General features: G+C 46.8%; 2 protein-coding genes across 3 annotated transcripts in view; both read right to left on the bottom strand.

Annotated features, from left to right (window-relative positions):
* Positions 1–2,024: 2,024 nt before the first annotated feature.
* PIK3IP1 (phosphoinositide-3-kinase interacting protein 1) lies at positions 2,025–11,708 on the bottom strand. Its single transcript, XM_019643092.1, has 6 exons — positions 11,499–11,708; positions 10,540–10,656; positions 10,330–10,449; positions 9,195–9,395; positions 9,018–9,096; positions 2,025–2,930 (listed from the first exon to the last, which is right to left on the bottom strand). Exons 1-6 carry the CDS (start codon positions 11,581–11,583, stop codon positions 2,726–2,728), a joined length of 807 nt encoding a protein of 268 aa, XP_019498637.1. The 5' UTR covers positions 11,584–11,708; the 3' UTR covers positions 2,025–2,725.
* Positions 11,396–17,519, bottom strand: part of PATZ1 (POZ/BTB and AT hook containing zinc finger 1) — a 52,975-nt gene continuing 46,851 nt past the window's right edge. Inside the window, exon 9 of one of the 2 annotated variants that reach the window (XR_002124045.1) lies at positions 11,396–11,470. The gene's annotated coding sequence lies outside the window, so the exon portion shown is untranslated. The remainder of the gene's footprint in view (positions 11,471–17,519) is intronic. The other variant, XR_002124048.1, reaches the window with a different exon arrangement.

The raw sequence follows: 17,519 nt of genomic DNA, 5'->3' as shown, positions 1-17,519 counted from the left end.
GATACTGAGAGTGTGACTTGGAGCCTGGCTTAGGGAGATGCATGTGGTGGGTCTGCTGGCCTGTCTGCTTCCTTTTGGAGGAATGCTACTGGCCAGGTCACATGGCTTCCCATGGCAGGGAGTTCTTATGCCCCCTAACTCGAATCCCCACTCCATATGTAGACACCAGTCTGCTTCAGAGAACATGTACATCCCACCTGAGGCAGGCAGCCCAGTCCTTAGGTAGGTCTGACTCCCGCCTGCCATATACTCCCAGCCTTTCATATATGTGCACTCCTAAAGCCTGGATATCCTGGGCCCTGTCCACAGGGCTGGGTGCCACCTTCATAATGGGAAAAAGTGAATGCAACTCACCCCACCCCTAGTGCTTGTGAGAGGAAAAGACCCAGTTCTTGCTTCTGCACATGGGGGGTGTTATGGAGGGGTAACCATTGGGCAGGATGATGCTACTGGTGCGTGGGATCCTGAGCACAATATGAATCCATATACCCAAAGGTGATTTCTCCAAAGCCTGAGGAGTCCCAGCTTAAGGGCAGAATCTGGTTCCTGGAAAAGCTGAAGCTGTAGGGTGCCCCTTGCTGAAAGCACCATAGAGCAGTGTCTGGGCATGGGCAGAGGTCACCCTGGGTGTTCCGAGAGACTAAACCTGTTGCTAAAATCGAACAAACACTCCCATTGTTAGTTGCTTCTGGGAGCCCTAGGAGTCACTCCGCAGGGTCCTTCCTCTGCCCCGAGTTGCTCCCTGCAGCCCAAGGACCCATCCCACTCTGCACACATCCTTCCTCTGGCTGCTGCAGCACCACCACCCACCACCCATTTCCAGCCCCAGCCAAGGGCTGCCTGCATGTCCATTTTAACTACCCCCACCGCAGGAAGATCGTTGAGGGGGAGAAGATTTGCAGTCACCAACGGCCCATTGAGACACCCGCACACCCATCTTTCCTGCAGCTTCGACCTGAAAGATTCCTGGTGATGACAGACACGGAGGCTGCAGTTACCGACCACTCAGCTGTTGCCACCTCTAGGTTACAGGGCCAGGGTGAGGGAGAAAGCCTGAGCTTGCCACACAGGTGTTGACAAGGTAACCAGAAACTTTCCAACTTAGGGGATAAGTGTTTCTAACACCCAAGAAAAACTTGGCAATACGGAGTCTTTTTTTTTTAATTTTTTTTTATATAAGTCAAATACAGAGCAGTTTCCTGCATTTTATATGCAGGTGTCAGAATGAGGTATATAAAACATGTAGAGAGAGAAATGCTTTTATAGAAAAGTAGAAACCAGTAATGTTCTCTTCTTCAGTATCAGTAATACCAAGGGACCCCCTGAGGCATAGGTCCCCTCAGCAAACCACCCCTGGGAACAGTCTGCTAAAGAGAATAGGCCGCACTAACCCCCCCACCTCTTCACAAGGGGCAATGGAAGGGCTTTGGGAAGGAAGCTCTGGATAGGGGGCGCTGCTAACGCCTCCGAGTGGGACCTCAGGACTTGGAGGCCCTACTGAGCCTTTGACACAGGGCAGCATGGGGCCATGGGAAACTGTACTCTCCTCTTGGCCATGCCAGTAGCTTGCTCTATGGCCTAGGGGTTACTGTCCCCCTCTGGGCCCCAGTGTCCAAAAGGCTTGAGGAACCCTAAGGTCCCTTCCAATGATTCTATGACTGCTTTACAAGTTAGGGGTTGTGATCCTAGCCCCACTGCCCCTCCAGAAGGCACTGGCCTAGAAGCCACAGAGCCACCTGCAAACTTAGGCCACTGCAGGGGCGAGCCCTGAAGCACTTGATTATTAATACCTTGCCTCTGAGCTTAGTTTCCAGGTTAACCTCTGAGAAGCAGCTCACAGGCCCCACAGTGTAATTCCCATAGGTTAGCTGGCTGTTGTCTTACCCCTGCAAAATGAAGAGAGGTCACTGTACACCCTGAAGAGACACTGTCTGGAGCACCCCCAGTCCACCTCAGGTCCTGTGGCCTAAGGCAGTCGTGATCCTTCTCTACCCTCTTCCCAAGTGGAATAATGTTCAGTGCAATTTTTCCGTTCCGTTCCTTGTGAAACAGGAAGAGTCCCTGGCCCCAGGTCCAGGCCTGGCCCGCTGTTGTCAAGGCACATCTCTGCCAGCAGGCTGGAGCACACCCAGCAGCCCCCAGCCTAGATCCCGTTCTCAACCCACAGTTTAGACTGTTACACAAACTCACTTCCCATTCTCAGAGGTCAGGAGGGAGTTCCATCCCAAATATTTAAAAAACTAAATATATTTTTTTAAATGCCACCTCTCGTCCTGCTTGACCTGAACTATGAATAACAGTGTACGCCATTCAAACCCACAGAGAACAAATGGAAGGGCGGACCCCAAGGCCACCTTAGATAATAAAGCACAGAGGAGCCTGGGAGAGCTCCCTGTCTGTCCCTGATTCAGTTCCGGGGCGCAGGCAGTGTTTGGAAGCCCTTGTCAGCCACACTGCTGGGGGGAGGAAGGCGGACTGCCACTGTCTCCATCCATGGGCAAACTCCCACTCCAAGGAATGGAGAAAGAGCATCGGTAGGACCCTACCCAGACTCGCCCTGAGCCCACAGTGCCATCTGCTTATGATTCACAAAAAAAACAAAAGGAAAAAAAAAAAGTGGGGGGAGGGTTTTAACCACAACAAAAAGTGTTGGTTCTCCCATCTGTAGGAGGGTATGCCATCCTGCACCAGTGTCTGCATGGGCTCCTGCCCACTGTGCAGGGGCTCAGGCCCCAGGAGTGCCTGCCTGACCCATCAGGGGGGCGCTGCCCTCCTGAAGGTCGATGGGAGTCTGACTGGTGTGGACCACGACAGTCTTCTCATCCACGATCTCACAGGTGGGGTTGCTGAAGGCAGACAAGGGCAGGGTGATTCGCTGCATCTCCCTTTCACACACCTTCTGCTCATGCTGCTCTTTCAGGTCCTTCCCCCTGGCAAGTAAAGAAGGAAGTGTTCAAGCTGTGCCTCCTGCATGGTTCGGCTCATTAGGTAGCATCTCTGAGGCCCAGGCAGGGCAGGAGCTAGCCGTGTTCTGAGCGAAACAGTGAGCGATGTACTAGATTTCTCTTCTGCCAGGCTGCCTGAACAAGGAGCTCCTACACCTCTGGTCTCTGCTTCCTCGTCTGTAAAATGGGGGTGACAGTGGCATGAACCTCACAGAGCTACAGTGGGGCTCAATGAAGCGAATGCAGAGGAAAGACACTCTTCAAGCAAGATACAATTTTGTTCTTTCAGCCTTGGACGCCAAGAGACCCAGAGAACTATTTCAGCCCTAACCCAGAAAGTCCATAAAACTGACCTATCCTGTTCTGAGACAATTGTCTTATCTTAAAGTTCCAGAAGGTGTGAGCCCTGGCTGGAAACAGGGACTGCCCTCAACCCACACAGAGGGCAAAAAAGTACTCTGAGGGCTGCTTAGGTCAATAGGAAACAATGCGACAATGACCATCAGACCCATCAGTTTTCACACGCCTTTGAATTCTCATAGTACTCAGTGACCCAGTCAGGCCATGGTGTTGCCTCATTTACTTACGTGGAGCATTTACTCCATGCTAAGGACTTTATGTACATTATCTCACTTCATTCTCAGTTGAACTCTAAGAATTAGGTCTGATTCATTTTATAGATGAGGAAATGGCCCAGGAAAGTTAAAGTACTCTCTGACCACATGGTGGGCTTCAACCGAACTCTCTTGAACTCTGGCTGATACTCAGAGAAGTTAAGACCTGATCAGGATCACCTCAAAGAAACGGTGGGGCAGGTACTCAAATCCAGTGTTCTGGCTACACAGGTAGGGCCCTTCCCACTGGACCAGGCTACCCCCATTGCAGGCCAAAGGCCTTGGTGAGTGCCTAGCACACTGCACACCAGAACCAGCACTCAGAACGCAGGTCAGCATCCTCCAAAGTCAGCAACTATTAGATATGTGGGCTCAGCTGCCAGAGGAAATCTTCCTGGAAGGAGCACCTTCCCCAAAGAGGCCTTGCAATAGGCAGCTGATGGATGACTTGGTGAAACAATGCAGGCCTGCTTCAGACCTCCTCACGGAGATGGCTGAGATCTGACGGATTATACATCTGTCACGATGTGAGATGCAATGACAAAAGTTTCCAGAGGCAGGAGAAGAATATTGAGAAAATAATAGGGGCTGGAAGAGGAGGACTTTGTACAGGTGCCTCAGAACTGTCTTTAAATCAATCAGCTCTTTACTCATGTTCTAGCACCAACAGCCTTGGCTGTGTGACACTTGGCAAAACACTTTGCCTTGCTGAGCCTTGGTTCCCTTCTATGTGAAATGTGGATAATATCTGCCTCAAAATAAGATAATGAATGTGACAGCATTTCAAAAACAGTGTAACTGCTATAAAACTCATAGGAGGTTATTAAGGTTTGTCCTGAATATGACTTGACTCACCGAACAATGTTATCTTAATCTGGTTTCCCAAGGAAACTCTCCTACTGACCAGCCAAGGCAAGTATTGTTTATGTGATCTCAGCAACTGCCCTCCCCTCTGGGCATCAATTTCATCATCTGTAAAACAAGGAGATGGACTAGGGCCCCTAACACTGTAAGGTCCCTCACATGAGATGTGCTCTGATTCCCTCGTTCTCAGTGTAAGGTCACAGAAGGCAAATTTGTGAGCTCATCTCCATGAGTCATCCCGGGTGACTGAGTTTCTGAATGTGCTAAGCCGAGGCTCCTGCCCTAGCCTTCTCATTAGCCTCTGTACTGGACTCCACCAAGTCCCACAGCAGAGTAACTCCCAGAGCACCCAGAGAAGAGATGGAGGGACATGGGGAGAGGGTCATCTGGACCAAGTGCATCCTCACTCACAGCCTGAGATCCACTTTGTCCCTGGGCACTGTTCATCAGTTACAACTGCTGCCACACAGAAGGAAATACCTACCTCCATAATAAAACAGAAAGCCAGATTCTTCAAGGTTGCCCAGGTAGGGAGAAACTTTGATGGTCTGGGTTTAATTTTATTAAGGGAGCCCCCATGCTAGCAGAAGATCAAAAGGCAATTTTCAAAAGAAGTGTCTTTTGCCCAGGCCTGAATTTGAAAATCTAAGGGGCTGGAGGAAAAGGGTACTTCCTGAGTATCTACTAAGGTGCTGGGAAATGGCCTTCCCATCCAGGCTGAGAAGAGCTTCCTATACACTTGCTGGATGCCACACACTTTATATATCGTCTTTAATTTCCACACCAACTTTGCAAGATAATGTCCACATTTTATAGATGAAGAAACAGACTTTGTTCTCCTTAGCTACCTCCTTTACCAAACATCTGGCTGCGGCCAGCTGAGCTGTTGACAATGGTCAGGCTGCATCAAGTCTTTAGGAGGGAAAAATCAATTCCGTATTAATGAGACAGAGCAGGGCTGGAAGAGCAGCCAAGGGGAAAGGAAGCAGGTCCTGGGACTCATCTGGATTAAAGTCTCATCCATTTAGAAGCCTCTGATCTCTGCACCCAACCTCACGTGCCTCCTGTTAAAGGTGCCTGTGAATCCTGGAGATGCAGTGGCTGCCCCAGCTCCCTTCAGGATTCGAAAGGCTACTAGGCCTGCTGCACTGACCATCAGGCAGCTCAGCCCATTCTCCTTGCCTTTCTTGGGGAGTGGGGGTAGCCAGACTGTTTTCTGGCAGCCAAGAAAGAACAAAAGACTTATTCACTGACTCAGCTCCTTTCCTAAGGGGTGGAGTGGTGTTGACTTACAGTTTTTCCTTTGCCTTTTTAATCAGAAAAGAAGCTAGCAGAGCTAGCAGAGACACTGCGCTTGGGGCAGCGACCAGGGACGGAGCTGTAGACTGGCCATCTGAACCTCGTGGCCTAGACAACCAGGACAAAGACCAGCCTGGCTAAGCTCTCACCCACCCCCACCTGCCGCCCTTCCTCCCCTGAGAGAAAGCCTGGTGCCTACCCACCCTTCCCAGCCAGGGGAAAGCTCCATCCCATTAGCCTCATGGCCTTTGGCGGAGTTCAAGGCTTGCTGTAATTCTACCCCTGACTGCTCCAGGTGCCGATGGAGCTCCTGCCTGCCTCTGACATATATATATATTTATTATTTTTTTTTTTGGTGGGGGAGGTTGTGGAGCCACTGAAGACAACCTTCAGGCAACACAGGTTTCTTCAAATTATTACGTAATTCTGAGCCATGGCTATTTTCCCAGTCAGCAGTGCTGTGCCACACTGTTGCTCAGGAAAAGTTCCTCAAGGCAGCTAAGGTTATTATGAACACCAAATGTATGCCCAAAATAGTGTCTCGTTTCATCCTCACAACAAACCTACATGGCATCTATTAGGATTTCTGTTTCAGAGATGGAAAGGCAGATGCAGAGAGGTTAAATCATTTATTCAAGCAAATGGCAGAGCTGGGATTTGAACCCAGTCCTGCCTGCAGCCACCAGCAGGTAATATTGTCTTTTTAGGAAATATTAGATCACCATGTCTAACCTCCTGCACCTACACTGTTTTACAGATGAGGAAACTGACAAAACCAGAGAAGGTAAATGATTTGTCCAGTGTCACACCCAGAATTGGTAGTAGTTCCAGAACTAGATCCTGGTGTTTGGGGAGTTTTTTTACTTTTAAAGCCAGCTATTTTATTTTGAAAATTTCTATTTTTCCTAGTGTCCTTTTAAATTCAAACCAATTTGCATGAAGCTACTAGGCCTCTCTGGACTTTTGGGAGCTCTTGATAATCTGTAGACACGCCTTATTAGCTGTGTACCTTGGACATGGCACTGTATGTAAAACAATGTAAAAGCGATTCTTCTAGTGTGGTCATGAGGTTTGGGCAAGATCCTACAATACATGTTGGCTGCTACTGTGACTGTTTAACCTGACTAGTGTTCTACTATTTACATTTAATATTTGTAATCTTGGGTAGGTGGGTGTGGGGTGGCTATGGTGTGGAGGGAGGATAGATCCCCATTCAACAGACAAGAAACCAAGGTGCAGAGTGGCAGAACGTTCCCTCAACAGGACACGTACTCTCTGACTCTGGGGAGAGCTTGATTCTAGCACGCATGTGGTTTCCTGTTGTATGTATAGTCTGTTCTCAGAGCACTTTTACTGAGGAAAAGGGTGGTTCAGTGGTTAGTAACGGGGAGTCTTGTGACTTGGTGTCTTGCCCTGAGTTTACAGGAAATTAAATATTAGGACTCAGGGCAGTCTCGTGACAATCTAGAATAGCAAATCTAGAAGAAAGGCCTGGCTCCCTCAGTGGGCATGAGAACTGAGCTTGGAATTAAGAACGTTTAGTCACTTCAAGCACCTGGAGGCCTAGAAACTGTCATGAGATTGGAGGAGAGTCAACTGCTATCCAGTGGCTGAGGAAGGAGGGTTAAACTTAGCTAACATGGTTTGGTTCTGACTACAAGTTCTAGGCCAGGGTCACCACATCATTTCCTCTAACACTCTGGAATGAACAAGCAGGTATCCCTAGACCTGCCACATCAACCATCCCACTGGGGGCAACAACCTTGGACTGGACTCAGGAGACCCTCTCAGGTCAATACTTCTCCTCTCTGAACCTCTACTTCCTGAATCATAGAAAATTAAGAGAAGGAACAGGGCTTGGAGAGCACTAATACAGTACCCACATTTTGCAGAAAAGAAAAACAGCTACCATTTATGATCACTGAGCTAAGCAGTCATATGCCTTAGCTACAGCAATGCTCTGGACTAGAAATAGAAGCAACTTGCCCAAAGCCACACAGATAGTTAGTTAGTGGCAGGACTAAGACTTGGTTCCACCAAATGTTAGGTGTGTGATCTCAGGCAAGGTACATATCCTCTCTTACCTCAGTATCATAATCTGTAAGCTGGGGACTAATAAGATCATTTGCCTCATAAAAGTGATTGTAAGAATTGAGTTAAAGCATGCAACTGCTTGAAGCAATATCTGGTATATGGTAAATGTTTGCTGCTGCTGCTGCTAGCATTGTTTTTGTTGTTGTTCCTCAACACTTTCCCTTTTTCATCTGTAAAATGAGGAGGTTGGCTACATCACCTCTAAGGACACCTTAGGTTTATTTAATGCTGGGTGATTCACGAGGGCTGTGGGCTCAGACATGGCCTTCACCTCAGATATGCAGGCTGCCATGTCACTTCCCTTACAGGAAGCCTTTTCAGATCACAGAAGAGAAATATCACAGAAAACCAGGGCTAGAGGTCAAATCCCCTGATTCTGACAAATCCCCCCAAACAGCAAATAATTTTCCCAGAGTTAGCCAGTCCTGTAAAACTGAATGCAACTCTAGTTTATCATCATACACCCAATCATCATACACCCATCACTAACGTTGACAGCCTTTGCCACGTGTTATCTCAGGGACCCTCTCAAAATAAGCATTTCTCCTCCTGCTGTCCCAGACACACAGGTCATGTCCCAGAGTTTCCCAGGTAGCCTCTTTGGCTTTCTGATATGTGGTGAGGAGTAGTATGCAGACTCTCTGTCCTCCAACTCACTTTTCTCTTCATGTCCTAGAGGAGATTCCTATGGCTCAGGAAACTCAAGCCCCAGTGGCAAAAGTGGTAGCTGGGGACCTCTGCTTACAGCAGAATTTTATAACTCACAGAAAGAATTCAATCTCTGGGTCCCTGTAATGAGTGTCCAGCCTGATTTCTGCAGTGCCACTCACTTCCACCCCAGACACGATGGCTAGACCATCAAGGAGTTTGGTGTTAAAAGAGCCGGGTTTGAATCCAAGTTCTGCCACTCCCAGGCTCTGTGACCTTAGGTGACTCACTTTACCTCTCTGATAAAGGTTTCCTCATCTGTAAAATGGGCAACAAGAACCCGTACCCCAAAAGGCTTTTGGGTGCGGAGTAAAGGCACCAAAGGAAAGGGTCTGTCCAAGGTCACCTAGTAAAGACTAGAACCAAGTCTCTACATCTTGAGCTGGTTTTTTTCTTTCTCTTTACTTTCTTGAGTAATGACCCAAAGGAGTGTGATTCAATTTGTGTACCTTCCTCCCATACTCTAAGAGAGCCCAGAAAAGAAGCTACTGACCTCTTGTAGGTGTAGCCCAAGATGATGCCAGCTCCAATGGCGATGATTATCACCATCATGGTAATGCCCAGCACATAACCTGCCAAGGACAGGACACAAGGCCCCATTAGCCTCACCCCAGACAATCAGCAAATACTTCTTCATAAATCCCACAGGACAGGGGTGGGGCAGTCATACCTAGGGTTCCCAGATCCTTTTTCTCCTTAGAGTTCACCCGCACCCGCTGGCTGATTCCAATCACAGGCTGAACAGCTGCCACCTCGCTCAGGGCAGGCAGGGTGTTGGCAGGAGGGAACACCTGCACCTCATCTCCACCTGGCATTTCAGACGCCTTCTTGGTTTCTGTTGTGGAGATTGGCGGGTCCTGGGAAGCAGTCTCTGGAGGTGAAGTGGGAAACAGCTCTCATCAGAGAATGACCTCAGTGAATTCCACAATTAAACCTGGCCTGAGTATTGGGGGAGGGGCAGTGTCCACCTTAGAATGGCCCATACACACTGAAATCAAACCCTGCCCCAGTGGCAAGACCAGGCCTGAGAGGGCCGTACCATAGCTGGGACAAGGGAAATGTGAGAGGAAGGCCATAAGGCCTCGCCTGCCTCCCATGTCTTATCTGTTCAAATCCTTGCCATCTTCCAAGGCTCAGCGCAGCTGCCATCCTCTCCAGGGAGTCGCCCTCCGTAACAGGAGGCAGTACGAGTCCTCTCGGCAATTCACCTTTATTGAGCCCACGCTTCATGCCAATCCCTGTTATATGTTTTACATATTCCATTTAATCCTAGAGAACTGTCTTGCAGTCTCTAAAGCAACAAGCCTGCCCTCTAGAATCTAAGAAACTTGGATTCAAATCTGAATCCTGCCATTCCCTTAGATAAGTTGCTGAACTTCTCTGAGGCTCAGATCCCCTAAACAGCTTCTTCCTGCTGTGAGCAGAGCCTAGCAGGGAGCAGATGATCCACAAACCGTCAGTAAGCAGTGAGGGGATCGCTAAGGGTGTCGCACCCCGAAAGCAGGGTCCCTGGGGCTCCCTCAGGCTGCGTTGCGGACCCAGAGCTCGCGGCTAAGGGGCAGGGCCTCGCCTCCCACGGTTGTTTACAAGGCGTCCGCGTAGGATGAGCTCACTCCGAGAGGCTGCAGCGTCCAATGAGCTTTAGGCCCTGCGGCCTGGAGATAGCCCTGGCCAATCGGACGGCGCAGGGGCGGGGCTCGGCCAGTCGGCGTCGTGCGGTCGCACGTGCGTGGTGGCTGTAACGGCCGCTCCCAGGTGCCCTGGGCGTGGGGGCTTCTGAGGTTCCCGCGGTCCGATGCGGTTACCTGGGCAGCGCATGTCCTCGCAAGGCCGCTTCTCCGGAGCGCCCGCCTCGCCGCTGACGTAGCACCAGGGTCCGCGCGGGTCCCGGTCCGGGTTCCGGCAGTAGCTGTGGTTGCCGGCGCCTGAGAGGGGAGAGAAGGCGCAATGGGTCTGGGTCGGGGCCGGGGCCACGGCCGCCGCCCGTCCGCCGCCGGGGGTAGACGGACACTCACCGGACTCGGGCGCAGAGGCCAGGCTGTTCGGCGCATTCAGCCAGTTGAGGCAGCGGAGGCCCGGCGAGGGGGAGGGCTGGTCCGCCCTGTACAGGTGGCCGTTGTCCCAGAAGCAGCCTGTGAGGAAAAGGAGCCCCCCCAGACACTTGAGTGGCGAGCAGGAAAGACCGGGTCACTCCGGCTGGGAGACCTTAGGCCCTGCTGGGCTTCCCTGCCTCATGTGGAAAACCCTACCGGTGCCCAGCCCTCAGCTTGTTTTTGTTTTGTTTTTTTTTCCAAACCGGAAAGCACTGCACAAGTGCAAAGGGTTGTTATTCTGGAACTTGTGGCCCTTCAGGAGGAGGGTGCGGGGGAGGTCCTGGGTGTTTTGGGTCAGTGAGCAGCCAGGCCTGAAATTCATCCCTGTGTTGTAATTCCATGTTACATAAACTCTGGTGTACCCTTCTCTGCGGACATGGCCAAACTTCCAACAGGCAACACTCCCAAGAGAATTCTACAAAAGCCTTGATAGAGTGATGCAAAAGACATCCTCAAACGGAGGGAACCTGCCTCATTAGCTACCGGGATGTGACTCCAAACTCCCACTCCCCTCAGCAGGAGAGCCACAGGGCAGAGGCTGGGGAAGGAGGGCCTGTGCTCTGGCCACATCATGCAAAGCCCCTGGAATAAGACAGTATAACTTAGGCAGTAGGGGAGATAAATCCCCAAGTTCCATCCACTCATGAGCCACAGGCAAGGAAAAGAAAAGAGAAAGTGGCTACTTGCCTTTGTTCTTAATGGCAAAGATGGAGCTGCAAGTCTCTGGCAGGAAAAGAAGGGAGAAAAGCTTGCATGGGACAACAGAAACCTTCATTTCCTGTCATCTTCCTCTGTAGCCTGGCCATGCTTGGGAAATAAGGAGCTTTACCCTTTCTGCTTCATTAAGTTGCTGCTGCAGAAAGGAAAGATTGTAATCTTACCTCCAGATCCATAGACTTTTGCTAGGAGCATGTTGCTGAGGAGGAATGTTTGCATGCAGGCTAACAGCATCCTCACCACCTTCATCCTGCAGGTGATTGACCAACCGGTGTCCAACCAGAGTCCCCTTTGGCGGCAGCTCTGCCTCTCTGTCCCAGCCTTGCAGTCAGACCTGCCCTTGTTATGCTCTTCTGGTAAACAGCCTCTCTTTAGAACTGGGAGCTTCCCAGCTAGCTTGCTGCAGCGAGGTGTTTTTCGGCTGAAAGGCGCCCCCTGGGTCCTAAGCCTCCTATGCCATGCAAGATCACTAACCCTGAGCCAAGAGAGGAACTCTGCTAAGTGAAGAGAGGCAGAGAAATTCAGGTTGTGCTTAACAGCGGATCAATTTGAGACCTGCACTGGCTGCATCCCCAGGGCTTTTCATTTCTCCTGTTTCCGTTTGTGTAAGTACAGAAAGAGTTATTCTGTCAAGCGTCATCATTGCCAGGGAGGGGAGTTTGGAATTATAGTCACTAGGGCAGAACAGCTTAGGGAGGACATGCTAGTTACAACAACTGAGAGGAACTCAAGAGCACAGAGGGGGCACACAAATAACAGTATCCAGGTGGGAGTAATGCTTCATACCCCTTCTTGGAAAAGAAAAAGGGCCTTTATGGTTTACACATGTTTATGAACGTTGACTTTTTTTTTGTTTAACAGTGTAACTGCTATGGTTAGATCAGACATATTCCTTTGCTTATATTTGGAGTATGGGGTATCATATATAGTAGGAATACAGAAGGGGTCTCTTTAGTTGAAAACACATGTTATGCAAACATTGGGACATTTGCTCAGCCATATTTAATAGTCTATCTTTTCTAACAGCCCTGAATTCATATAGAGGAAGTTAACTTAAAAGTTTGCTTTTTTTCCCCCCACCTTGTGGGAAATCCATTTGCAGTGATTTATATCCATTATTAAACCTCACCACATCCATATGACTTAGGCCTTTTGGAGTTAGGCAGAAGGGCCCTCTTCCTGTTTGGCTGACAGTTTAAGTTCTCAGGCAGCCTCAATAAGCTGAGAGATAGAGCAGAGTGATTCGCCAAGACTACCTTGTGACTCAGGCAACTCTCAAAATAGAAATGGGAGATTGTTCCATCTGAGAGCTTGCATCTTGCAGGGAATAATTTAGGGAGGAGAGAAAAAGAAAAAAAATACTAAATAAATTTGGACGTTTTATCAAGGAAGAAAGCTAGCTAATGTCAATCCCAACTAATCTGAAGTGAATTTGAATTCATTACAGTCAGATTTCAGACATGGAAAGGACAGAGGGATAAATTTAGTTTACTCTTTAGAGAAATTTGCTGGCAGTGATTGATTCCTTCAGTCCTTTTAATAAGACATGTTGCTTTGTTTTGTTTTTGCAGTCACTCCTACCTCCTCACATAAGCTTCTGGTCTTCTGACTGCTGACTAGGTCTATATTGGGAATTATACCACAGAGTCTGTAAATTTACTCTGTCACACACACATATACACAAATAGGCAAAATTTTTAGAATTTAACAATTCTAACTAGAGGTTTGGGGTTTTTTTTTTAACACTTTTATTAAGTTTACAAAATTTTTGAGACCCTACAACATGTTAGATATAGTTCTAGATACTGAAAATATATTTGTGAACAAAATATTTGAAATCTCTGCCTTCATAAAACTTATGTTCTAATTGGGAAAGACAAATGATAAAAAATTTCAGGTTGCCTTAGGTGTTATGAAAAAAAGTGAAACGGTAAGGGAGAGAGAGCAACAGAGTGGTATTTCACTTGCTAGAGAAATCTCACACCATTTTCAGGGAACCAGTAGGATATTTCTACAGGCAAAGGCCAAAGGGAAAGGGAGCTGCATAATTTTCCTTGTGGGTCCTAAATACTCCTACACCTCTGCAAGAGATATATGAATTTTGTTTCATTACATAAAATATATAGGCTTGAGAAAATGAGAATGCAGTTTTTAATTTCAGAGTAGCAGGGGGTTCTTTTGGATTGATCCCTCAGCACCTAATCTATTGCCTTTGTATGCAGTGAGTGTTCCATTACTGTCTGAGGAAATGCCCCACCTTAGATTCTGAAAGGCTTCTTCTGCTGGATTATAATGCTTTTCTCTCTGATTATGATAGAGACAGCCTGTACACAGGCCAGCACTTGTACCATTTTAGATTACATACTGTGCTCCTGTAGAGGTGCCAGTATTTCTTCCTCAGAATCCAAAGCTTCTTTACCTTTGCTATCATCTAATTTTTCTATTTAATAAACTGTTGTCTTCTCTAACGTACACACCTTGATATATAGTAAAAACATATTTTGTGTCATGTGTCTTATCAGAAACAGCATTGCCTAGAAAAGATATAAGACAAGTCAGAGGAGATTTTTTTCAGCTTAGTCATCTCTGCTTTTTCTCCCATCTAATAATACATTTATCAGTGTGATTTGATTTTTTTTGGGGGGGGGGATGATGGATGGGCTTGTTACTCAGTCCTTCAAAGGCGTATTCTATTTTAATAGGTTCAGTACTTTCCTGCCTCAGGAAAATCAGATTTAGTTCAAAGATGTGGCTGTCATCATCATTGATGATGTTTTGGTCTTTTTCTTATGATCCAAATTTGAACTTTGCTTCATTTGTTGGTATAATATGGCCATATTTTATGGCTTATCGTTATTCCAAACTTCAGATTTCTTCTGGAAATGTTGCTGTATCAGTAATATGATACAGCAGTACTCAAATACTGAAGACAATGCTGTGAAATATAATACTCACATTTTACTAAATATTTCAGGGATATTTGACTATTGGTTTCATATTAAATCAGTACTAATCTAGAGAGATAAGGCCAGACCGGTCTCAGGAAATAGCCTCCAGAAAATTTCCCACGAAGGATAGCAGTTTATTTTTATAACAGGGTATGTTAGTGGGAGAGCTCTAATAAGGAAGCTATATATCTGTTAAAAGACTTAAGAATAATTTTTGTTAGCAAAAGAGAGCCAAGGTAGGGGCCAGCCAGGTGGCTCAGTTGGTTAGAGCACGAGCTCTGAGCAACGGGGTCGCCAGTTTGATTCCCACATGGGCCAGTGAGCTGTGCCCGAGCTGAGCTGCCAACAAGCACTGGATGGCTCAGCTGGTGAGAGCGCGTGCTCTTAACAAGGTTGCCGCTTGACTCCTGCATGGAATGGTGGGCTACGCCCACCCCACCCGACCCCTGCAACTAATATTGAAAACAGCGACTGGACTTGGAGCTGAGCTTGCACCCTCCACAACTAAGATTGAAGGACAACAACTTGACTTGGAGCTGATGGGTCCTGGAAAAAAACAACACAATGTTCCTCTTCCCCAATTCCCCAATAAAAAATAGTTTTTAAAATAAAGGGCCAAGGTATTGGTAAAAATCTTTGGAGTAAGATTTAATGACTTGGCTCCAGCTATTCTCTCCATATCACATACTGTAAAAGCCACTGAGATTTTGCTGAAAGATATTTGGGTGTATGATTCCAAACTGAGAAGGTGATTTTATGAAGTTTGTTAAGGAAATAATATTGCAGTCAAAATATGTAAACCCAAGGCTGTTTCTTTGAAAGTATGGCCTTCAGTGAGTTAGGTTATTTCCATTTTGGTACATAGTTAAGTGTCTAATAAATGTTTGAAATAAAGGGAAAAGCAGAGTACTATGTAAGGAAAATGAGTCTAGTAAGCCTACCAGGAGTAGTCATTTTTTAAGAGTAAACAATAAAACAGCCAAGAAGGCTTGTGGATCACAGGTCACTTTCAGAAACAATACATTCCACACTGAGGAACCACAAAAGCAGAGAACTTGGGAACATCATATCACTGGTTTTCAGAAAGGGAAGCATAAATTTTAGAATGAGAGTGGGTTTTCACTGAGGCCAGCCTTAGAAAACATGGCTTTCACATTGAGATCAGTATTTAAGGTAAATCAGCCCAGTAAGCTACAACTCTGCCTTTTGGAATCTAATATTCTCCTATCTCAGTAAACTGCACCTGCAGCTTTTAAAATTTATCAACACCTAGTATGAGCTTTAGCATTGACATTTAAAGCAAGAGAAGCAGTATGTCAAATATAATTAAAAGAGTGCAGGCTTTGGGAAGACTTGGGTTCCATTCTCAATACTACAATATGATCTTGGGTAAATTATTTAATATCTGTAAGTCTCAGTTTCCTTAGCCTATTGTTATCGTGTTTAAAAGTACAGGCACTTTTCGGCCTCTGCTCGGGACTTGGCTCAGTCCAGTTCAAAGATGCTGACACACTTCAGGGCTGGTGCTTCAAAGAAGCTTTTCACATGTAAATAAGGTGTATTTGAACATGTGACAGTTGGTAATATACAAAGAAGTTTGTGCTTTCTCCCTTTCATGGTAGCTAGAGTAAATTTTGAGAAGGTGCTGTAAGAATATATCTGTAAGAATATATGTCTGCCCCATAGGGAATTTCCATAGAATACAATTCCATTACTTAAAGTTTTTCTACCATCCGGCCCCAGCCTGCAGCTTGACACAGTAACTAGGCTACCTGTTCTACAACTATCTTAAGACAACTTTGTCAACTGTGCTTTAACTTACAAAGATTATTTTAAAATTCCATTCTTTTGGCTGTTCTAAAGATTATATGTTCCTAAGGGGAGGGGTTGGTTGCAAAGGGGCATGAGGGAGTTTTGAGAAACTGTTTTACATTTTGATTATGGTGGTAAATTGCATTGGTCAAAATTGGAGTGAGTTTTACTGAATGTAAATTATGCTTCAATAAACATGACTTTTAAAACTTAAAATAATAATAATAATAAATAAATAAATAAAAGTACAGACATCAATGTCAGGATTCAAATCCCAACTCTGTCACTTACTAGCGATGTCATCTTAGGGAAGCTACTAAACTGTCTATGACTCAGTTTCCTCATATGCAGAGAGAGAGAGCAAGAGAGAGAAATAGTCCCTCCATCACTGGATTGTCGACATTCATTGAGCCCTGAATAAATGTTAGCTGTGTCAGTTTTTGTTTTTTGGGGGTTTTTTTAGACTTTTTATTGGGGAATTGGGGAAGGAGAACAGCCAAGTTGTTGTCCTTCAATCTTAGTTGTGCAGGGCGCAGCTAGCTCAGCTCCAAGTCCAGTCGCCATCTGGCCTCCCGTCGGCAGCCCACGGCAGCTCAGCCCAAGGTGACGTGTTCAATCTTAGTTGTGGGAGTTGAACTGGCAACCCTGTTGTCAGGAGCACGCGCTCCCACCAACTGAGCCATCCCACCATCCATTGGCAGCCCAGAAGCAGCTCAGCTCGGGTGCAGCTAACAGGCCCATGCGGGAATTGAACCGGCGACCTTGTTGCTCAGAGCTCGCGCTCCCAACCAGCTGAACCATTCAGCTGGCCCAGCTGTGTCAGTTTTTGCGTCAGTAACTTGTAATTTAGAAGCACTAAGTATATTTTCTGTCTTTTAGAAACTTACAGTCTGGTTATAAGCTCAGGCTAACACATATGGAAATAAAAGCAATATAGGGTTTTTATCACTAGGTGTGAAACAGTGATATAGACAGTAAAGGTTTATTGATTCAATCATTATTTATTAAATGTCTATTATGTGCTAGGCAGGCACTAAACTGGCACTAAGCTGAGTACTGAGAATACAACAGCAAATCCTACAAGGTCCTTGCTCTTGAGAAGCTTGCCATCTTGTGATGGAGCAAATATTAGTAGACAGGCAAAACAACAGTGAAATAAATGCTACAGTTGAGACTAGTACTGGGGGCTGTGGGTGCTCACTGGCAGGGCATATGGCCTAGTTATAGGAGGCCAGAAAAGATTTATCAGAAAAAGTAAAATCTAAAAGGGGAAGGAGTTAAGTGTTCTTGGCAGGTCAGACAGTGTGCAGAAGCCTGGAAGTGCAAGCTGTGGCTAGTGGAACATTCAGGGTGGCGATTAAAATGAGGAAAAAAGCAAAAACATGGGCCAGCCGAGTGGCGCGTTGGTTAAGAGCTGGCTTGGGA

The sequence above is a fragment of the Hipposideros armiger genome, unplaced genomic scaffold (assembly GCF_001890085.2).
Source record: "Hipposideros armiger isolate ML-2016 unplaced genomic scaffold, ASM189008v1 scaffold_75, whole genome shotgun sequence".
Classification (NCBI taxonomy): Eukaryota; Metazoa; Chordata; class Mammalia; order Chiroptera; family Hipposideridae; genus Hipposideros; species Hipposideros armiger.
Note: the sequence above shows the minus strand (reverse complement) of the source record. Positions and strands in the feature narration are given on the sequence as shown.

Excerpts from the sequence above, each read along its gene's own strand:
- PIK3IP1 (XM_019643092.1), bottom strand. The coding sequence starts at position 11,583 with ATGAAGGTGGTGAGGATGCTGTTAGCCTGCATGCAAACATTCCTCCTC. Across the intron at positions 9,396-10,329 it reads CGAGGACATGCGCTGCCCAG|AGACTGCTTCCCAGGACCCG; the intron begins GTAACCGCATCG and ends CTTCACCTCCAG. Across the intron at positions 9,097-9,194 it reads AAAGGATCTGGGAACCCTAG|GTTATGTGCTGGGCATTACC; the intron begins GTATGACTGCCC and ends TGTCCTTGGCAG.